This window comes from Gekko japonicus, unplaced genomic scaffold, assembly GCF_001447785.1.
Source record: "Gekko japonicus isolate JY-2015 unplaced genomic scaffold, Gekko_japonicus_V1.1 scaffold2769, whole genome shotgun sequence".
In the NCBI taxonomy this organism is placed as follows: Eukaryota; Metazoa; Chordata; class Lepidosauria; order Squamata; family Gekkonidae; genus Gekko; species Gekko japonicus.
In genome coordinates this window covers 47,924-66,590 of record NW_015175450.1, presented here as the reverse complement: position 1 = coordinate 66,590, position 18,667 = coordinate 47,924, and the positions used below count along the sequence as shown (strand labels likewise).

Sequence of the window (18,667 nt, the reverse complement as noted above, 5' to 3'; positions counted from 1 at the left end):
CTCCCTCCCTCCTTCCCTCCTTCCTTCCTTCCTTCCTTCCTTCCTTCCTTCCTTCCTTCCTTGGGCCTTCCACCAGGCTTAAAAACGTGGGTTTTCACTGGAAATCCCTGAAAAACTGTAAGAAACCATGGGGTTTTCACTTTCAAACCCTAAAAGTCCCTTAAACACCCCCCACATTATTTTCTGCTCAAAAACCCTGAAGTACCCTTAAAAACCATTGCTTTTCACTCTGAAATCCTACAGAACCCTTAAAACCTTTTTTTTTTTTTTTTTTTTTAAAGGCCTAAAGGGCCAGTTTGGGGTAGTTGGTGTAGTGCAGGGGTGGCCCAACTTGCTTAACGTAAGAGCCACACAGAACAAATGTCAGCTGTCTTGAGAGCCGCAAGACATGAACAAATACTACAGACATGTTTTAATTGAAAAATATGCAAATTTGTTTTTTTATTAACATTACATGAGACTGTCAAAAATAAAAACAAAAAGGGGCAAAATAGATATTGATAATGATATTTATTTGTCCAATGATATTTGTAGGCTTACTGAACGCATTTGAAGTCAAGGTTGCTTTCTTTCTCTGCTCCCCCCTGCCTCAAGCCAAGAAGGGGGACACTGGTTGGGGAGCAGAGCCTCCCAAGCCACAGTTTGGCCACCCCTGGTGTCGTGGTTAAGTGCATGCGGACTCTAATCTGTGAGAACGGGGTTTGATTCCCCACTCCTCCTCCACTTGCACCTGGCTGGATGATTTTGGGCAAGCCGTGGTTCTGATAAGACTTGTCCTTGAAAAAAAGAGCAGTTTCTCTCAGAGCTCTCTCAGCCCCACCTGCCTCACAGGGTGTCTGTCTGTTGTGGGGAGGGGAAGGAAATGGAGTCTGTCAGCCGCTCTGAGACTCCCTTGGGTAGTGCAGGGTGCGGTATAAATCCAATCTCCTCTTCTTCTTCTTAGTGGTTAATTGCGTGGACTCTAATCTGGGAGAACCGGGTTTGATTCCCCACTCCTCCACTCGCAGCTGCTGGATGGCCTTGGGAAAGCTGTAGTTCTGATAAGAGCTGTTCTTGAAAAAGAGCAGTTCGTGTCAGAGCTCTCTCAGCCCCACCTGCCTCACAGGGTGTCTGTTGTGGGGAGGGGAAGGGAAAGGAGTTTGTAAGCCGCTCTGAGACTCCTCCGAGTGAAGGGCGTGGTATAAATCCAGTCTTTTCTTCTTCTAAAGAACCGTAAAAACCCCTGAAAACCATGTTTTTTGGGGAGGGAAATCTTTAAAATCCTTAAACGTTTTGCTTGGAAAAGCCTATAAATAAGCTTAGGACCGTGGTTTTTCACTTGAAAAACCTTGGCTTTTTGCTCCCAGACCCCAAGAAGCTGGACCTAAAAAGCCCTGAAAAAAGTTTTCCCTGTGAAAAATTTAAAGAACCCTTAAAAACCCTAAGTCCATTGATGTATCATCAAAAAAGTCTAAAACTATTAAAAACCCATGGCTATTCACAGGAGAACTTTTAGCCCTGGGGGGTTTCCTTGAAAACCTGAAGAACCCTAAAAAAAAGTTGTTTGCTTGATACCCCCCATTAATTTTAAACCATTTTTTTCCCTGGAAAACCCTGAAAAAAATTTAAACTATGGGGGTTTTGCTCAAAACCCTGAAGAGCCCTGAACACTGTGGTTTTTTTCACAAGGCACACTCTTAAAAACCATGGTTTTCCCCTTGAAAACCCTGAAGCATCCTAAACAACGTTGCTGTTTGTCCCTCCTGGGCGCTCTTGTGTAGCGCCCCCCCCCCCCCAATGGAATGGAACTTCCCTGCCTCCTTCCTTCCCTCTTCTGCCCAAAATGGCACTCCTGGAGGATGCGGAACCCTCAGGAGCAGCGTGGAGGGTGAATGAGAGGCCTGTGGGAAGAGGGAGGCATTGGCGCAGGCACACACACACCCCAACATGGCCTGGCTCACAGGGTCCTTTTGTGAGTCAGACCACTTTATCACATAGATGTGTGGAGTGAGTGTCTTAATTGGAGAAAGTTGGGAGGGGGCAGGGAGAGGAGGCTTGGTGTGAATGACACCATGAGCGTTTCGAGTGTCAGTTCTCAGTGCAAGTGGAAAAGGGAGCCACTGATGCAGAAAGGCGAGGTGGAGAGTCCCCTCATAAATCAACAGAATTGCCACACATACTGGAGGGTGAGACAGATCAGAGGCTTACACAGATAAGCAAATGACTTAAGTGAAAGTTAACTAATACTGGTTCAAGGTTATAATCTGACAGAAGGTGTTAAGAACAGCCTACTAAAAAGGGGGGGGGTCCTGTGGAGGTATTAGAGATCATGGCGATAGAGGAAACCGCTGTGTTTTCAACCACTTGCATTCTTTTATGGGCAGCCTCCTGCAATTTTTGTGGTGGATCCTTGATGCTACGGGGTCGTGGGTGAGGGTGGCAGAAGAGTGTCATTCGTTAGAGCTAATGAAATGCATCTGGCGCTGTATCTGAGAGACAGATTAGATTCCTGAATAGGACCCTACTAAACTGTGAACTTACTCTGTTTTAGAAGAGTGCTGGGGTACGTCTGTCTGTTTTTGACCGGTTTGCTATCTTGGGACTCAGTCACTTGATGCCCTTGAAAAGAAGGTGCAGTGGAAGTATCTTTTTAATTTTTCTTGCAGCTGAACAACCTGTAGCTAAACAACCATCTCGCCCCAAATCTGCTGCTGTCACCCAAAAAGGAGAGTCTTCCTCAGACAGTGATTCAGGTGAGTACCTTGTACACAAACCTCCTGAGTACCTTGTGTAGAAACCTCTGGATCCTTGGCCACTTTGTGACCTTTTCCTGAAAGTAGGTTTGTTCTTATGTAAAGCAGAGGCAATGAGAGAGACGGGAGACAGAGATCACCTATGGCTTGCTTTTGCTGGGCCTGTGCTTGGCGTGGCAAGCTGGCAATTATTCCAGAACATGCTCTAGATGTTGATGTGTTCAAAGAAAAAAAAAATCTGTCCTTGTTAAAGCCTGCTCTGGGAAGCATGCACAGTTGCCTTATTTAGCGTAACTGTTTCTGAACATTGTTATCCTTTCTTGTCACCTGTATTAATTTTATGGAATGAACCAGACGCCCCCAGCATATGTAGACAGCATTCTTGCATGATGATGTAAACTTTGTTTATGGAGGCGTTCCAGGCTTTAAATGTGATTGAATTGAGTCATTTTCATCTTTAAAACACTAAGTATTTTTTCAACACACACATCTGACCATTTGTGGAGCTTCGTTTTCTCTGCCATGGGCCCATGACCAAGGCCTGCAGGTTGCTGTGCCGCACTAACCGCACCCCTGAATCACCAGTGGGGTCATATACAGAAGTGGCACCCTGGCCGCTTGCCTCTTTCCTGGCTTAGGCCCCAGACAAGGTGACGGCTGCATAGCCGAGTGGTGGCTTTGTGGCCACCGGGAAGAGGGGAGGCTGCCTGTTCTCCGTCCCTCGCCTCCTGCCGCCCCCAGTGGAACTGAAGGAGGTCTGAGCAGAGGTTTCTGTGCTCCCTTTTGTTCCTGCTGGGCCAGGAAGGTGGTTCTTGGGTCTAATTCCTGGAACCTGTGTCAGGCGGGATTTGGGGGGGGGGGAGAGATGTGGGAAACTGTTGCCTCTGTTAAGGGCTTTCCACTTGTTCACTGTTTGATCCAGCCCCGTGTTTCCTCTGTTTCCTGGCAGCCGCTTGCTTCCCACCCCCCCACCCCAGTCCTCATGAACAGTTCAGTGTCCACGTGTGTGCTCAGAGTCGTTGCTGAACTCTTGATGCTGGGTGAAGACTTATTTAGTCAGGCAGTGTGGAACTTGAGTCTTTTTTGAAGGTGTCATTGGCTGATTGAAATATATATCTGTATGTAGTTGTATTTTGCAAGCTGTCTTGAGAGCCTGCATTGGCTGAAGAGTGCGAGGTATCGCATTCTACTGACCATTTGTTCATTTGTTTCTGAGTTGAGTCTCCAGGGGTAGGAAATGGTCAGTAAAATCAGTAAAAGTCAGTTTTTTCATCTTGGTCAGTAATCTGTCAGTGTTTTTAAATAATTGGTCAGTAAAGTCAGTATTTCTGTGATTTTTCTGAATGCAGTTTGTGTTTTTCCGGTTTCATTACAGCATTTTTGGGGAAACATGATGACTTCCCAGTGAGAAGACAGATTGTTTTCAGTTTAGTTATGAAGTACTTTAAGGATTATGTTCCTAAGAGTAAAGGTGATTTGGTGAAACCTTCCACAAAGTATAGACACATAATTAACCTCTTAAAACATGAGACAATGAAAGTAGAGGTGATGGATATTGTGGGATTCAACATGGCACAGCTCATGCTAGGAGGAGTTGAGAAAGCAATGGAAGAAGAGGACAAGGGGGGGGGGAGAATGCCCTTGGATGCAGTGCAGAAAACTGTTGAGAAATGAAAGAGTTCGTGAATAACTTTATTTATTTATTCAATTTATACCCCGCCCTCCCTGCCGGAGCGGGCTCAGGGCAGTTTACAAAGAGATTAAACATATAGGTAACAAATTATATACCATCTTAAAACAAATAATAAAACTCTACATTATCATAAAGTGCTAGTAAGTGATCAGGTACTTATAAGAATGCTTACAGAAGGCGGAACCAATACTAGTGTTGTAATCAGATGATCTATGTTGGTGGTTGGCTCGTCTTGGTCTCTATATTTAGGCAACAGCACCGGCTGTGGGTGGTAAGCCAAGGACCAGGGCACTGTCACTTCTCAGTTATTTGATGTTATTTGGTGTGGCTCCTTAGTCGAAGGCCTGGTGGAAGAGCTCCATCTTGCAGGCCCTGTGGAACTGTAAAAGGTCCCGAGGGCCCTGATCTCTTCTGGGAGCTCATTCCACCAGTACGGAGCCACCACTGAGAAGGCCCTGGTTGTGGCCAGCCTGGCATCTTTAGGACCTGGGAGGCCAATCGATTTTGTGACCTTGAGTGCAGTGCTCTGTGGGGAGCATATGGGGAAATACGTTCTTTCAGGTATGTGGGCCCCTGACCATAAAGGGCTTTAAAGGTAAGTGCCAGCACCTTGAAGTGAATTCGGTATGCCCCCGTCCAGTGAGAGGCTAGGCAGATGCTGGTAGGCGGTGGTGGCAGCAGGATTCGGCTTGACCGGACCCCCTCCCCCCCATGCACTGGAGTGGCCGGCATGTCCATTGTCTGGTCACAGCCTGGCCGGCAACCGAGCGGGCTCGAGCAGTGGCCAGATCCGGTCGAGCCCCCCCCCTTGCTGGAGCAGCCGGCCCGTCTGTCTCCAGGTTGCATGCAGGCCGGGCGGCTACGTGCATGCGGGTGAGGGCGGTGGCAGCAGGATCGGGCTGAGCCCCCCCAGAGCGGGCGGCCTGTTGTCGAGTCGCACGCAGCCCGGCTGGCTACACGCACTCGGGAGAGGACGCCCATGGCAGTGGCGCGCTGGGGCTGAGGCCCCCGCCCACTGGAGCGTCCGACTTGTTCGTCCGCTTGAAGAAGAGTGAGGGCGAGATGCCGGGTGCCGCCACAGCGGCCACAGCGGCCACAGCGGCAGCAATGCAGCCAGTGGAGACAGACGCCCTGTGACTGACACACCAGGGCACCAACCAATTCGGGAGCGTGTCAAATGTTCTAGAGAGTTCCACCACCAGAACGCTTTTATTATATAGAGAGATTTTTAAAAAGGGAATGGGTTTTTTTGCCTTAAATTTAGTACAATAACAAAAATATTGTTCTCTATTCATAAAAGAAATTCAATAAAAATGTGTGCAATCCTTTTATCTGGGTCACATCTAACTATGGGGCTGGTACAGGCCAGATAATAATAATTTTTAATGAAGTCCTAATTTTACGTTTAAAACACTAGCTTATCAGTAGGCTGACATTAAATTGTTCAGTAATTTGTCAGGTTTTTTGTCAGTATGTGGTGAGTTTTTTTGGCATTTTGGTCCGTAAAATCAGTATGTTTGACCCTCTGACTAGTTTCCACCCCCGCGTCTCTTAAGGGACCTCAGATATGCTGATGCAGGTGTGGGTCCTGTGTTTTCCTTGCACAGATTCCAGCTCTGAGGAGGAAGAAAAGAAGGCGCCGATCAAGCGCTCTGCCAAGCCTTCCGCAGCAAAAGGGATGGCTAAACCAGCACAGGCGAAGCGAGCGGAGAGCTCCTCTGACAGCTCAGGTATGGCAAGGCGTCTCGTTCCCCGTTGGGTGTTGGCTGCTCCCAAGGGTGCAAATAATATTCTGTCTTTGGCTGTCTACAGTCAGGAGCACTGCTGGAGTCCCCCACTAGCCAGAAAAGAATACTTCTCTCAAAACCTGGAAGGCTTTAAGGACGTAAGAAGAGCCCTGCTGGATCAGACCAGCAGTCCTGCCTCACCCAGTGGCCAATCAGTTCCCCTGGCAGTCCAGCCAACAGGGCAGCAAATTCTTGAATGCAGAAGTAACATTTATTAAGCTCACACCAAGGAAGTTCGAAAGTTCCCACTCACAGACAGGCTCGCCTCCACACCTACCTAGGCGGGCTTTAGATACAGCTGATGAGAATCCCAACGGGGTGAATGAGGTTCTGCCCATCCCTTGCCCTTTGCTGCATTTTCCGTTATGTCTCAAGCCCCTCTTATCGGAAGGTTGCGTTGCGGTGGGCTGATTCTGGAGATTTGATGGGGCCCGATCCAGGGGTGTCTTCCGGATCTTGGTCAGCAGATACCAAGCCAAGGTGCCACGACAGGAGGAGGAAAGTGGGGGGAGCCATCACGCACAAAGGCCCCTTTGAGTTCCCTGCAAACTGGGGGAGTCTCTCCTGGTTGTGTAGCTCATGGTTGCTGCAGACAGTGAGCAGACTCATTTGCGCGGCTGTGGCATGGCTCTACGTGGGCTTCGAGCGGACACAGTCCCACCCAGCCGCATTCACCCGCACATTTTGTGATCTTAAGCCTGGCATTCCGTAAAACAAAAATCAGCTCGTAACAGCAGACGCCGGCTAACACTGCATGTCGTTTTAAGTAAAAGAAAGCATAATTGAATCAAGCATGGATAATATCCCAAAAGGCATCAATTAGGTAAGCCGTTCGTTCAAAACACCTTCTGGTCCTCTCACTGCTTCAGGCCCCCTCCTCCCCACGTGAGGTCGGGTGGCACCCTGAGAAATGGACTTCGCCGCTGCAGCCGCACGGGGGGAGCGTTCTTTCCTCTGGGAGACTGGTCCGCCCCCTGGTATCCTTGTCTTCCACCAGTGGGTTGAAGATTTTTCTGTTTGATTGGCCATCCCCTCACCCACCCTTCGTGTTGATGTTTTTGGTTTTACTGTTTTAGTTTACGTATATGCAAGATCCATTTTTAAAGTACGTTTTAATGTTTTTTATTGTTTGCTGCTTTGAGGACTTCTCCCAGTTGGATGGAAAGATGGCATAAAAAATTCAGAATAAAATGTAAATGGTGCGTGCTGTCTTGGCAAGCAATTCACAACTATAGATGCTCAAAACTGTATATTATATTCATTGATGTACAAAGAAGGGTTAGTGGTCATAACCCAACAGAATGTATAGGCATATATCCTACAGATTGCTCATAACAATTAAACATATTTTACACAAAACAACAGTCGGCTCCTCTGTAATTCTCTACATAGAAACAGAAAGTAACCGCAACAGAAGACACCCACTGTGGAAAGAATAACAGCCATACGTCTCTCCCAGATATAAATCAAGGCATTTCAATGATCTTCAACAGTGGCTGGTAAAACAGAACTGTGAATCGATCATAAATGCACATAGAAAAACAAGATTGACTACGTAATGGATATATCAATTCAAAAACATAGAAAAAATGTTTCTCACTCCGATTTCCAAAATAACATAGGCATCGCTCAATAGCTTCAGTGGAATCCGAGGGCTCTCTATAAGGCAACCTGCCACGCAGCATTTAACCATATACAAATCAATTGCAATACAGTTTCTTAAAGTGAACCTGACACATTTTTCACAAACATGCCTGAGTTTCGAATATACCACATATAATGTTCTATTCAATTGCAATCCTCAAATAAAGGCAGCAAAATCAAGCGTCTGATTAATTCCATTTGGTGCGAAAGTTTTAAATTCAAAAATCAATCTAGACTCCGTTTGCAATAACATTTGAATTGATATATGCATTATATAGTCAACCTTGTCTCTATGTGCATTTATGTGCATTTATGATTCACAGTTCTGTTTTACCAGCCACTGTTGAAGATCATTGAAACGTCTTGATTTATACCTGGGAGAGACGTATGGCTGTTATTCTTTCCACAGTGGGCATCTTCTGCTGCAGTTACTTTCTGTTTGGAGGTCTATGGACACTGTGTATAGAATTACAGAGGAGCTGTCTGTTGTTTTTGAACACGTTCTTTTTGTAGAATATGCATAATTGTTATGAGCAGTCTGTTGGATATGTGTCAAACACGGAACTTGGTTTGCCATGGATTTTGCATGTTCCATTTCCACTGCCTGTAACCATACTGTTTGAATTCTGAATTGGGGCATGGGGGGGGGGGGGGGGTTAAGAGTGTGTGTGGGGAGGGGGCGGAACTGCTTCACTTGGCTGCTTTGTAACTGTTTTCTTAAGAGGCCTCCCAATGTGGGAAGTATGTGAAATGACCTTGGATGCCTGTCTGTTAGCCGGCCTATCGTAGATAATGTAACTGTAGGTTCGCAGATGGGGGAGGAGGGCTATCGGAGGGCGCTAGGTTTAGGCGGGCTGAGTGGATGGAGTGATTGGAAGGATCACTTGGGGGGGGCTTGTTTGAATCGTGTATAATTCCAGAACTGGCAAACTAGGCAGTTCTGACACATGTTGGTCTTAGCTTGATACATCCTCATCTCTCAGTCTCACTGCCAAGGGAGTGGTGTTGAGAGCAAGCCTGTACATTCTATTGGGTTATGATGACCACTAACCCTTCTTTGTACTTCAGTGGATGTAGTGTACAGTCTTGAGCATATATAGTTGTGAATTGTGGGCGGCCTTCCCTTGGTGGTGGTTATTTGTGGCCGTTCTTGTACGCTGAGGGTTCCCTGTTGTCCTTGTCGTGGTCTTGGCAAGCAATAGCAAGGGCGTTGGCCTTGAAACCCATCCCAGGCCCTTCCAGGCAGGCCTTCCTAAACCAAAGCCTGGTGTGTCGGAAGGGAGTTTTATGTATCCTTCATTTGGATAGTGATAACTTTGAGATGCGGGGTTGTCATTCCGCTTGCATGTCCGTTCCCCCAAACTAAAACCAGTGAACATAGCTTGGAGGGGATTTATTGAGTGTTTTGCGGGGGCCTTCTTTTGCTTAATCTAAACATTTCCCCCTAGATTCTGACAGTTCAGAGGAAGAAGTTCCATTGAAGCCTGCGGTGAAGCCAGCTCCAAAGAAGGCAAACAAAGCCAGCAGCCACTCGGGTGAGGGTGAGGACAAGAGAACCCCCTCATCCAAAGCGGTCTCCAAACGGAAGGCCCCCGACCCCAAGTCCAGCAGTTCAGACTCCGAGAGTTCAAGCAGCGGAGAGGCGCAGAGCAAGCCCGTCTCAAATCTGGCTGGCAGGTCCCCCGGAGCCCCCAAAGCAGCTGGCAAGAAGCGGGCGGCGGGTTGCAGCAGCAGCAGCTCCTCCGATAGCTCCAGCGATGACGACGATGAAGAGCCTAAAAAGAAAGGAGGCAAACTAACGAAGGCAACAACAAGCGGAGGCGACAGCTCCAAGAAGCCCAAGGCCTCGTCCACTCATGGAGGGAAAAGTCCTTCCGTGAAGCCTTCCAGCGGAGCTAGTGCCACAAAGCACCACGAGAGCAGTTTGGATGAAGGGGCGGTAAACGGAGGTAGGTGGCCAGCAGGGAAGAATGTTCAGAAGACAGAGTGCGTGCGTGTGCGTGGGGGAGTGCCTCGCACTGTTAATGTTATGAATTTAGCCTTTCTCCAGTAATGCCATAGTGTGTGTGGGGAGGGTCCGTTATCGGGCACTCATCCAGTGCACGCCATTCACTAGATTTGCATCAGCCGTAGTCTCAGTTGTGTACCCCACTTCCAGCAAGCCTTTCCCCTCCTCCCCCATCGCAGTTTAAGTCGTGGGCTGCTACGTGGCCTGTTGGGTAGATGGGATGTGGTGGCCGTGGGCTGCAATTCTGATAATGCTTGTTTTATGTATGTGGGCAACGAGTAGGCCTGGCAGCCAAGAAACGAAAAAGGGAAGACGATCAGGTGTTGGAGACCCCTGAGCTCAAGAAGAGCAAAGTTAAGCCAAAGACACCCCACTCGTTCCCCAAGATGAAGCGGGTGAGTAATAAATAAGGGGGACCAATGAGGAATGTTTTGTGGAGAGTGATTAGAATGTGGAATCCCCCTGCCAGAGGGTGTAGTGATGACCACAAGAATAAACAGCTTTAAAACGGGATTAGACAGATTCGTGGAGGGTAAGTCCACCAGTGGCTACTGGCCAGGGTGACTCAAGGGTGCCTCCACCTTCAGAGGCACTAAGCCTCTGAATCCCAGAGCCAGGAGGCAACATCAGGGGAAGGCTTCGGCCTCTCTGCCCTGTTGCTGGCCCTCCAGAGGAACTGGCTGGCCCCTGTGTGAGACGAGAGGCTGGACTGGAGGGACCCTCCCTGGTCTGACCCAGCAGGGCTCTTCTGGTGTCCTTATCAGGGGAAGGCCTCGGCCTCCACGCCCTGTTGCTGGCCATCCAGAAGTACTGGCTGGCCCCTGTGTGAGACAGGAGGCTGGACTGGAGGGACCCTCCCTGGTCTGACCCAGCAGGGCTCTTCTGGTGTCCTTATCAGGGGAAGGCCTCGGCCTCTCTGCCCTGTTGCTGGCCCTCCAGAGGAACTGGCTGGCCCCTGTGTGAGACGGGAGGCTGGACGAGAGGGACCCTCCCTGGTCTGACCCAGCAGGGCTCTTCTGATGCGCTTCTCAGGGGAAGGCCTCGGCCTCTATGCCGTGTTCTTTGCCCTCCAGATGAACTGGCTGGCCACCGTGTGAGGCGGGAGGCTGGACGTAGATGGACCCTCCCTGGCCTGACCCAGCAGGGCTCTTCTGAGGTTCTTCTCAGGGGAAGGCCTCGGCCTCCACGCCCTGTGGCTGGCCCTCCAGAAGTACTGGCTGGCCCCTATGTGAGAGATGGACCCTCCCTGGTCTGACCCAGCAGGGCTCTCCTTGTGTTCTTCTGCCTTCCTCTGGGCATAGGGTAGGGGTCACTGGGGGGGGGGGAGTGAGGGGAGGGATCCCCGTGGGATTCCTGCATTGTGCAGGGGATTGGACAAGCTGGCCCTCTAGGCTTCTGTGTGGCATTCTTCTCCCTGCAGTTCCTTTATCTAACCAAAGTAATTCCTTTGTGAACAGCTACAGTGTTGTTGTTGTTGGGGGGGGGACTATAGGGCTTGTCACTCTTCCATCCTGCCCTTCTTCCAAGGAACTCAGAGCAGCATAATGGTTTTGCTCAGTTTTATCCTCACAACAGCCCTGCGAGGTCGGTGCAGCTGAGAGCTCAGTGACTGGCCCAAGGCCAGCTTCCACGGCTGAGCAGGGAGGGGGGCGTGGCGGAATCTCTGCCTCTTGATTCGCCTCCTCCTCCCACCTTTCTCCCCAATGGGGATGCAAAGCCAGAAGCTGGTTTGGGAGATTCAGAAGCAGTTTCTGGCCTGGAGGATGAGTGCAGGATCCTTAGGCTCATGTTCTTCATTGGTATGACAGCTGGGGCCATTTTCTTTCAACAGCAGTCAAGTCCGTTCCGCAGAGTGAAAGCAGAAGAGGTTGAAGTGGATGCACGGGTAGCCAACAACTCCTTTGACGCCAAGGTAAGAAGAGGGTGTAGAAGCCCACGCAGGGAGAAGTCTGTGCACCGCTTTTGAGGCTGAATAGGCTGTCCAGAGACTGCTGGGAGCCGGAAGCCGGTGGGTTGGGAAGCTGTCCTCGGCTGGAGGCCTGTTGTCTTCCTGGCCGGTGGCCACGGTCTCTCTTCCCTCTCTCCTCTCTCCCAGAAAGGAGCAGCCGGAGACTGGGGGGAGAAAGCTAACAGTGTCCTGAAGTTTACAAAAGGCAAATCCTTCCGCCATGAGAAGACGAAGAAGAAGAGGGGGAGCTACTGCGGCGGCACAATCTCAACGCAGATAAACTCCATCAAGTTTGAAAGTGATTAAACGCCGGATGTGTCTGTGGACCGCTCCCAGCCTGAGCATCCTGTGTGAGGACTTGGAAGCAGGGTGGAGAGACCCTCTTTGCCTGAGGTTGCCACTGGTGGCACCCTGTTCCATGGCCACCGGGGGACAAGGGCCGCTTCAGAGGAGACCTCTCGCCTGATCACACCCTGCAGGGCTTCCTCGGCTTCCAGTGATGTACTTTTTTATTTTAAAAGGAAAAAAGCTCTTGCTTTCCTTATAAAGCAACGAGCATATTTGAGGAAACATTTTCGCTTTTGTTTTTAACAAATACAATATTTTAGATAATGCCCCTATATGACTCCCCGTTATCCAGTGTTTATTTGACAGGGAACTAAATCCGTCCCCATCCTTTTAAGTGGCCTGTTTTGCTGCCGCCTTCTGCTTCTCCTCTGCAGCCCTTGGGTGCTCTTTGGTCTTTCGTGAGAGGCTCCTTTGTGCCTCGCTGAAGAGGCAGGCGGGCAGGCAAGCTGTTGGTTCCTGTTCTTGTTGTGATCTTGTCTTTGGGGGGGGGGGGCATTCTGAAAGCATCCCCCTGCCATCCAAGAAGCCAGTGACTTGCAGAGCCCACGGGCATGGGTAAGGCTCCTGTTTCCTTAAGTGGGCTGATTTTTGTGCCTGTTGAAAACCATTGGCTGCCTGAAATTTAGATATTGACTTCAATACTTTTCATGGACCAGATGTTAAACACGCAGGTCTGTTGCCTTTGCCTCTGCAAAAAAACCAAAACCCCAAATGACATAGCTGCAGAATGAAGTGCGGTTCTTACGTCTTTGTCAGTAATCATCTGACACCGCTCAAGAGACGTCATAGGCCTCAGTGCGCAAGCTGTAAGAATTATCACCGCCTTGTCTGCCGGCAGTGTGCCACAGTGGCCCCTGCTTCATCCTGTGGTTTGTGCACCAAATAGTGGCCAATAATCAAAGAACAGAGGAGGGCAAGCTATCCAGGTGAACGTCTCCTCAGATGGTAAACATTGTTCCTTGGCTGTACATCTACGGGCTTGAGGGGGGTGTTGTATGTTTAAATGCTGCACGGCTGAAGCCCTTCTTCATCCCTCTGGTCGTGCATAAAGGGGAACTCTCAATCACGCAGTTCCCTCACCTCAAATCTGGGATGGTACAGTCCAGGCACAGCCTGCCTTTTTGTAGTTCAACATCCTTTTGTTGCTCCCTTTTTCTCACCACTGCAGATAACGAGGGGAGGGGGAGGGGGGACGTCTTGTGTCTCTCTCTGGCGGGCTGGTCTTTTCACAGCCGTGGCTGTTAACTAGTAGTGTGTCCTTTCGGGCGGGATTTCAGATGTCAAGGCAAACCCAGCCGTGTGCGGAAGGCCGGGAAACTCTACTTGAATTGACAAGTGTCTCGTACAATAAAAAGTTTGTAAATGTTGGCATGATTTTGTCCAGATCTACAATGGGGATGGGGTGAGGGAGGAGCGAATCATTTACATAAGCCTCCTGATAGGTTCTTAGTCGGACAGTTTTATGGCCTCAGCTAAGGAACAGTAAAACGGTGGTCAAATATATTTGCAGGATTTTAACTTGCTATCCTGCCAAAGGACCAGCTGAAGCCGCTCGTAGCAATGAACAGTGAGCGCGTCTTGTTACAGAGGGTCTCTCCATCCAGGCCTGTCTGCCTCTCTTCCCTCCAGCCTCCTGGGTGGTGGTTTGTTCCGCTTCAGAACGCATGGGGGGGATTCTTTTTTTAAAAAAATGCTGTCCTATATGACAACTTGCCAAGTAGGGCGTATGCGAAGTTCAAAACTCATCGCTTCCCCCAGTTGCAGGAATCTTTTCTTGTACGGAGGAGTCATTCCAAAATGTCCTCTGCCCATTGAGCCTCCCACCAGCTCATGCTGGTGGCCACCCCATGGTCTTGGCCGTGGGATGGCTACTCGGAGGTGGCTTGCCATTGCCCGCTTTTGCATAGCAACCCTGGGCTTCCTTGAGGTTCCCCCGTTCAAGGAGGAGATGATTTCTCCTCTGCCCTGAAGGAGGCAGGCGTGTCAAGGAAGAGTCCATGGAGGACCGGGATTCCCGGAGCATCTCCCACTTCCTCCCACCGCCACCGCCCCATTGCCTCGAGGGGTCAAGGGTTCTGCGTCTGGCCTGGCTAACCAGGCGGTGGTGGCCACATTGGCCTTTGTCCGCAGCTCAGCCTGAAGACGGAAGGGAGCTGAGCGGCCTCCTTGTGGCCATCGAACCTGCAGGCGAGCCGAGCTGGCTGTGCAGTGGTCTCGCTGCCTTCTCCTTCCCCTGCTTAATTCTAAGAAACAGCAAGGCTGTTATGCCCGGTCGTCTTCCCCTTCCCCTCATTTACGAGACGCCTCGCCAAGCTTCAGAAGGGAGGAGTTGATGTGGCTGTCGTAGCTCGGCTTGTCCTCCCTCTGGGCTCTGAGAAGTACTGAGAAAGGAAGTACTTCTTCGCCCAAAGAGTAATTATCTCGTGGAATTCAGTGCTGCATGAAATGGTAGTGGCTCTGAGCATAGACAGGGGGTTGGGTAAACAAAACGGAGCAGAGGTCCATCAGTGGTTATTAGCCGCAAGGTATAGATGGAACCGGCCACATGACCACGGAAACGTCTTCGGACAGCGCTGGCTCTTTGGCTTGGAAATGGAGATGAGCACCGCAACCCTAGAGTCGGATTCGACTGGCTTTCGAGCAAGGGAAACCTATACCTATAGATGGAACACTCTGGGGCAGGGGGGCTCTTGTCTTCTTGGTGCTGGGGGGGGCAACAGTGGGAGGGCTTCTGGAGTTCTGGCCCCACTGATGGACCTCCTGATGGCACCTGGGTTTTGCCCACTGTGTGGCAGATACTGTTGGCCTGGATGGGCCGTTGGCCTGATCCCACATGGCTGCTCGTATGTCTGGGGCAGTGATGCTCTGTCTTCTTGGTACTTGGGGGGGGGGCAGAGTGGGAGGGCTTCTGGAGTTCTGGCCCTGCTGGTGGGCCGCCTGATGCCCACCGTGTGACACAGAAGAGTGTTGGACTGGATGGGCCATTGGCCGGATCCAACATGGTTTCTCTTATGTTCCTAAGTTGACTTGGTCTGAGAAGGAAGTCCACAAAGTCTGTGCCCAGTCCTATAGGCGATGCAGCAATAATGACCTTAATCTGTCCTCTGCTGCGGTCCCAGCAGTTCTAGATTTCCTTCAGGATGGTCCAGAGATGGGCCCTTGAGCCCAGGACTTCTCCACAGTGCAGAACGTGGCCTTGCACTGTATTCGGTCCTTACCAGGAGACCTCGCCATGTGTCTGCACTCCCAAACTTAGCAGTTCATTTGAGAGGCTGCTTTGCTGGCCCATCCCGTAGTACCCTGACGTTCCACTGGAGGCTGAGCTTAGCCCAGGGTATCTAAGTAAGTAAATCCTTTGACACATTAGAAGAAGCTTCCCTGCTCTGGTGGCAGGCCCAGTCACAGCTGATTTATGGTGTCCCCCCCCAAAAAAAAATGGGGTTTTCAGGGCAAGAGAGATTTAGAGGCGGTTTGCCCTTGCCTGCCTCTGCGTAGCAACCCTGGACTTCCTTGGGGGGGAGGTCTCCCATCGAAATACTAATCGGGGCTGACCCTGCTTAGCTTCTGAGATCTGATGAGTCCAGGTCCGGGCTCTATCCTTGTCACATCTAGCACGGCCCTAAGATGCCTTTTTAATAAAAGGAGGATGCAAATGGGTTACACCTATTAAAGATAAGTCCTCATGACCACAGTTCCCTCTAAACTGTGCTATGGTGCACTGTTAGCGTATGAAGCGTCTAGTAACCACACGTACCAGGTTGCTAGTGCTGACTATTCACAGTGGATTTATTTACACAGATATATACATAGTTCATCTAGCACTCTCCAACTCCAAATCGCTGTACAATCCGGCAGAGTGCTCCGCAGCAAGGCATTCACAGAGTGAACACCTCTACAAGTACTTTACACTTATATACATGTTCAGCACCAATCGGTGATCAGTGCTGACTCATGGTGACATCATTTTAGCTGATGCAACTGAGATGCAATCTTAACCTGGTGACATGATCATATGACTCCTTCTGCTGTCAACCAGATCAGAATCCGAATGATCTCCACCATTTATTTTCTTAGGCTGTCATCTTGCTTCATACCTGATAGTATGCTGACACGCACTGGCACACAACAATTTTTTTAAGCTCTGCTCACAACCAAGCTTCCATAGGAAACAATGTGGATGGGGGCAGTTTATTATTTATTTATTTATTTATTTATTTCGCTTTTACCCCGCCCTCCCCGCTAGGCAGCCTCAGGGCGGCTTCCAGGAACTGACAGGCAGTATACATTCACAATAAAATATAAAACATCAGTTAAAACATAACCAGTCAATATAAAACATTCATTAGATGGCGATAAAACTAAAGTGCAATTTAGGGACACATTCGGCGGTACCGCCGCATTAGCTCGTATAGGATTGGAGTTCGCCACAGGGCGCTGCTGGTAAGACATCGCTCCTATCGGAACGCCTGCCTTAAAAGTTCTGTTTTCACGGCCCTGCGGAACTGTGACAAGTCCCGCAGGGCCCTGATCTCGGCAGGGAGCTCATTCCAATAGGATGGAGCTACAAACGAGAAAGCCCTCGTCCTGGTTACCATCAACCTGACTTCCTTAGGGCCAGGGAGGTCCAGGCGGTTTGGTGTTGTGGTTAAGTGCACGGACTCTAACCTGGGAGAACCGGGTTTGATTCCCCACTCCTCCACTTGCAGCGGCTGGATGACCTTGGCGTCAAGCGGCCACCAACGTTGTGGCAGGTGTTCCGTATGTCCACAAGCGTTTGAAACAGGCAGCCTGGATTTTCCAGATTTAAAGATACACATAAAATTAAAGTTGTGCGACCAGAAAAATAGTGTATCTAATAAAATGTCCTTGTTTAAAATTATATATAGTTTCTATGGCAATGCAGACAGATGGTGCCCTATCTAACCTAGGCATGGCACAAAGATTCACCAACGTCAGAGCCAGTTTGGTGTCGTGGTTAAGTGTGCGGACTCTAATCTGGGAGAACCGGGTTTGATTCCCCAATCCTCCACTTGCACCTGGCTGGATGACCTTGGGCAAGCCGTAGTTCTGATAAGAGCTGTTCTTGAAAAAGAGCAGTTTCTGTCAAAGCTCTCTCAGCCCCACCGACCTCACAGGGTGTCTGTCTGTTGTGGGGAGGGGAAGGGAAAGGAGTCTGTAAGCCGCTCTGAGACACCTTTGGGTAGTGAAGGGTGGGGGATACATCCAATCTCCTCTTCTTCTTCATGAGAACCATCACTTGGGGCACAACTTCAGGAATAATTATGGCTTCTACTCCCATGAGCTCCCACAACACCCCCCCCCCAGGAATTCAACATGAGGAGTGAAGGAGAAGAGAAACGAAAGTTAAGCCTGAGCTTGACACTTCCCCAGCACCAGACTTGACCTCAGCAGCTGTGGGTGTTGGGGGGGTCAGTCGGGTTGGCCAAGGGCTGTCACACCCACTTCTTCCTCTCCCCCACCTTTTGGGTTGTCAGCAGGCCTGGGGGGAAATGTCCTGGTGTCCGACTCTTGGACAAAATTACTCTCCACAACACTCTCTGGGACTTTGTTTACAGAGAAACAAAGATGTTCCAAGCGAAGACTCTTGCTGTGACAGAACTAAAGTTCTGGTGCCAAAACCCAAAGATATACAAGGTTCAAACAAGCCCCCCCCCCCTTTGGTCCAGTCCAATCATACTCCCCAGTCACCTTGCTCCAGCCCCCTCCCATAAATCTCCCATTATGGGCAGCGAAGCAGGCACAGGCAGTCTCCAAGGACATCCTTGCGAAGGGAGGTGTCTTCGAAGAGTTACAGTGCCACCACAACAGAGTCATTCTCACACATGCACACACATGCAGGGAATTTCAGCCCCTTGTAGGTCCCGGATCTTTGTGAACCACAGCAAAGGAGATCTTGCGTTTGACACCTGGCTCTTGGATACATCCTGAGTGTGTTGAAGGGAGTAGCTGCAGCTCTGCATGTTGTGGAGCTAAATGACATCGTGTTAAGGTGCTCCTTGAGAGAGGGGACACTTTTCTCCTTGCCCTGCCCTAAGGCGAAATAAAGTTTGCTGAGGGGAAGGCAGAGTTCTTCCAAAGTAGTTCCTGGGGAAGGAGAGGACCAGGCTCCAGGGTTCAGATCCTAAGTCTCTCTCCCCCCCCTTTTGAACTTTGACCTATGGGGGGGGATTAAAAGGTGACAAACTGTGCCATTGTAGCCAGCCTGCACGTGTTTGTTGGGGAAGAACAGGCATCACAGGAAAGCGCGAGGGCAGTTTTGTGTCTCCAAAGGACGCCCCCACTCCAGTTCTGTCTGTGATCAAAGCGGGTGGGGGGGGGAGCTGCCCACCCCCACCCACCGGCCGGGCTGTCAACATCCCTGCGAAGTCCCACAGCGGAGCCGACAGAAGGGCCTCGGCGGACAGGCAGAGGACGTGTCCGTCTGTCCCCGGACGGCCCACGGGCACCATGATGGGAGCGCCTGGCCACACCGTTCCTGGCGCCAGA

General features: G+C 50.1%; 1 protein-coding gene across 1 annotated transcript in view; it reads left to right on the top strand.

Annotated features, from left to right (window-relative positions):
- The window catches only part of LOC107122750 (nucleolar and coiled-body phosphoprotein 1-like), a 23,843-nt gene extending 10,319 nt beyond the window's left edge, over window positions 1–13,524 (top strand). Inside the window, exons 8-13 of the mRNA XM_015425882.1 lie at window positions 2,646–2,732; window positions 6,033–6,155; window positions 9,305–9,805; window positions 10,147–10,259; window positions 11,696–11,776; window positions 11,960–13,524. Coding sequence (XP_015281368.1) covers window positions 2,646–2,732; window positions 6,033–6,155; window positions 9,305–9,805; window positions 10,147–10,259; window positions 11,696–11,776; window positions 11,960–12,118 — 1,064 coding nt within the window. The 3' untranslated portion in view covers window positions 12,119–13,524. The remainder of the gene's footprint in view (window positions 1–2,645; window positions 2,733–6,032; window positions 6,156–9,304; window positions 9,806–10,146; window positions 10,260–11,695; window positions 11,777–11,959) is intronic.
- The last annotated feature ends 5,143 nt before the right edge of the window (window positions 13,525–18,667 follow it).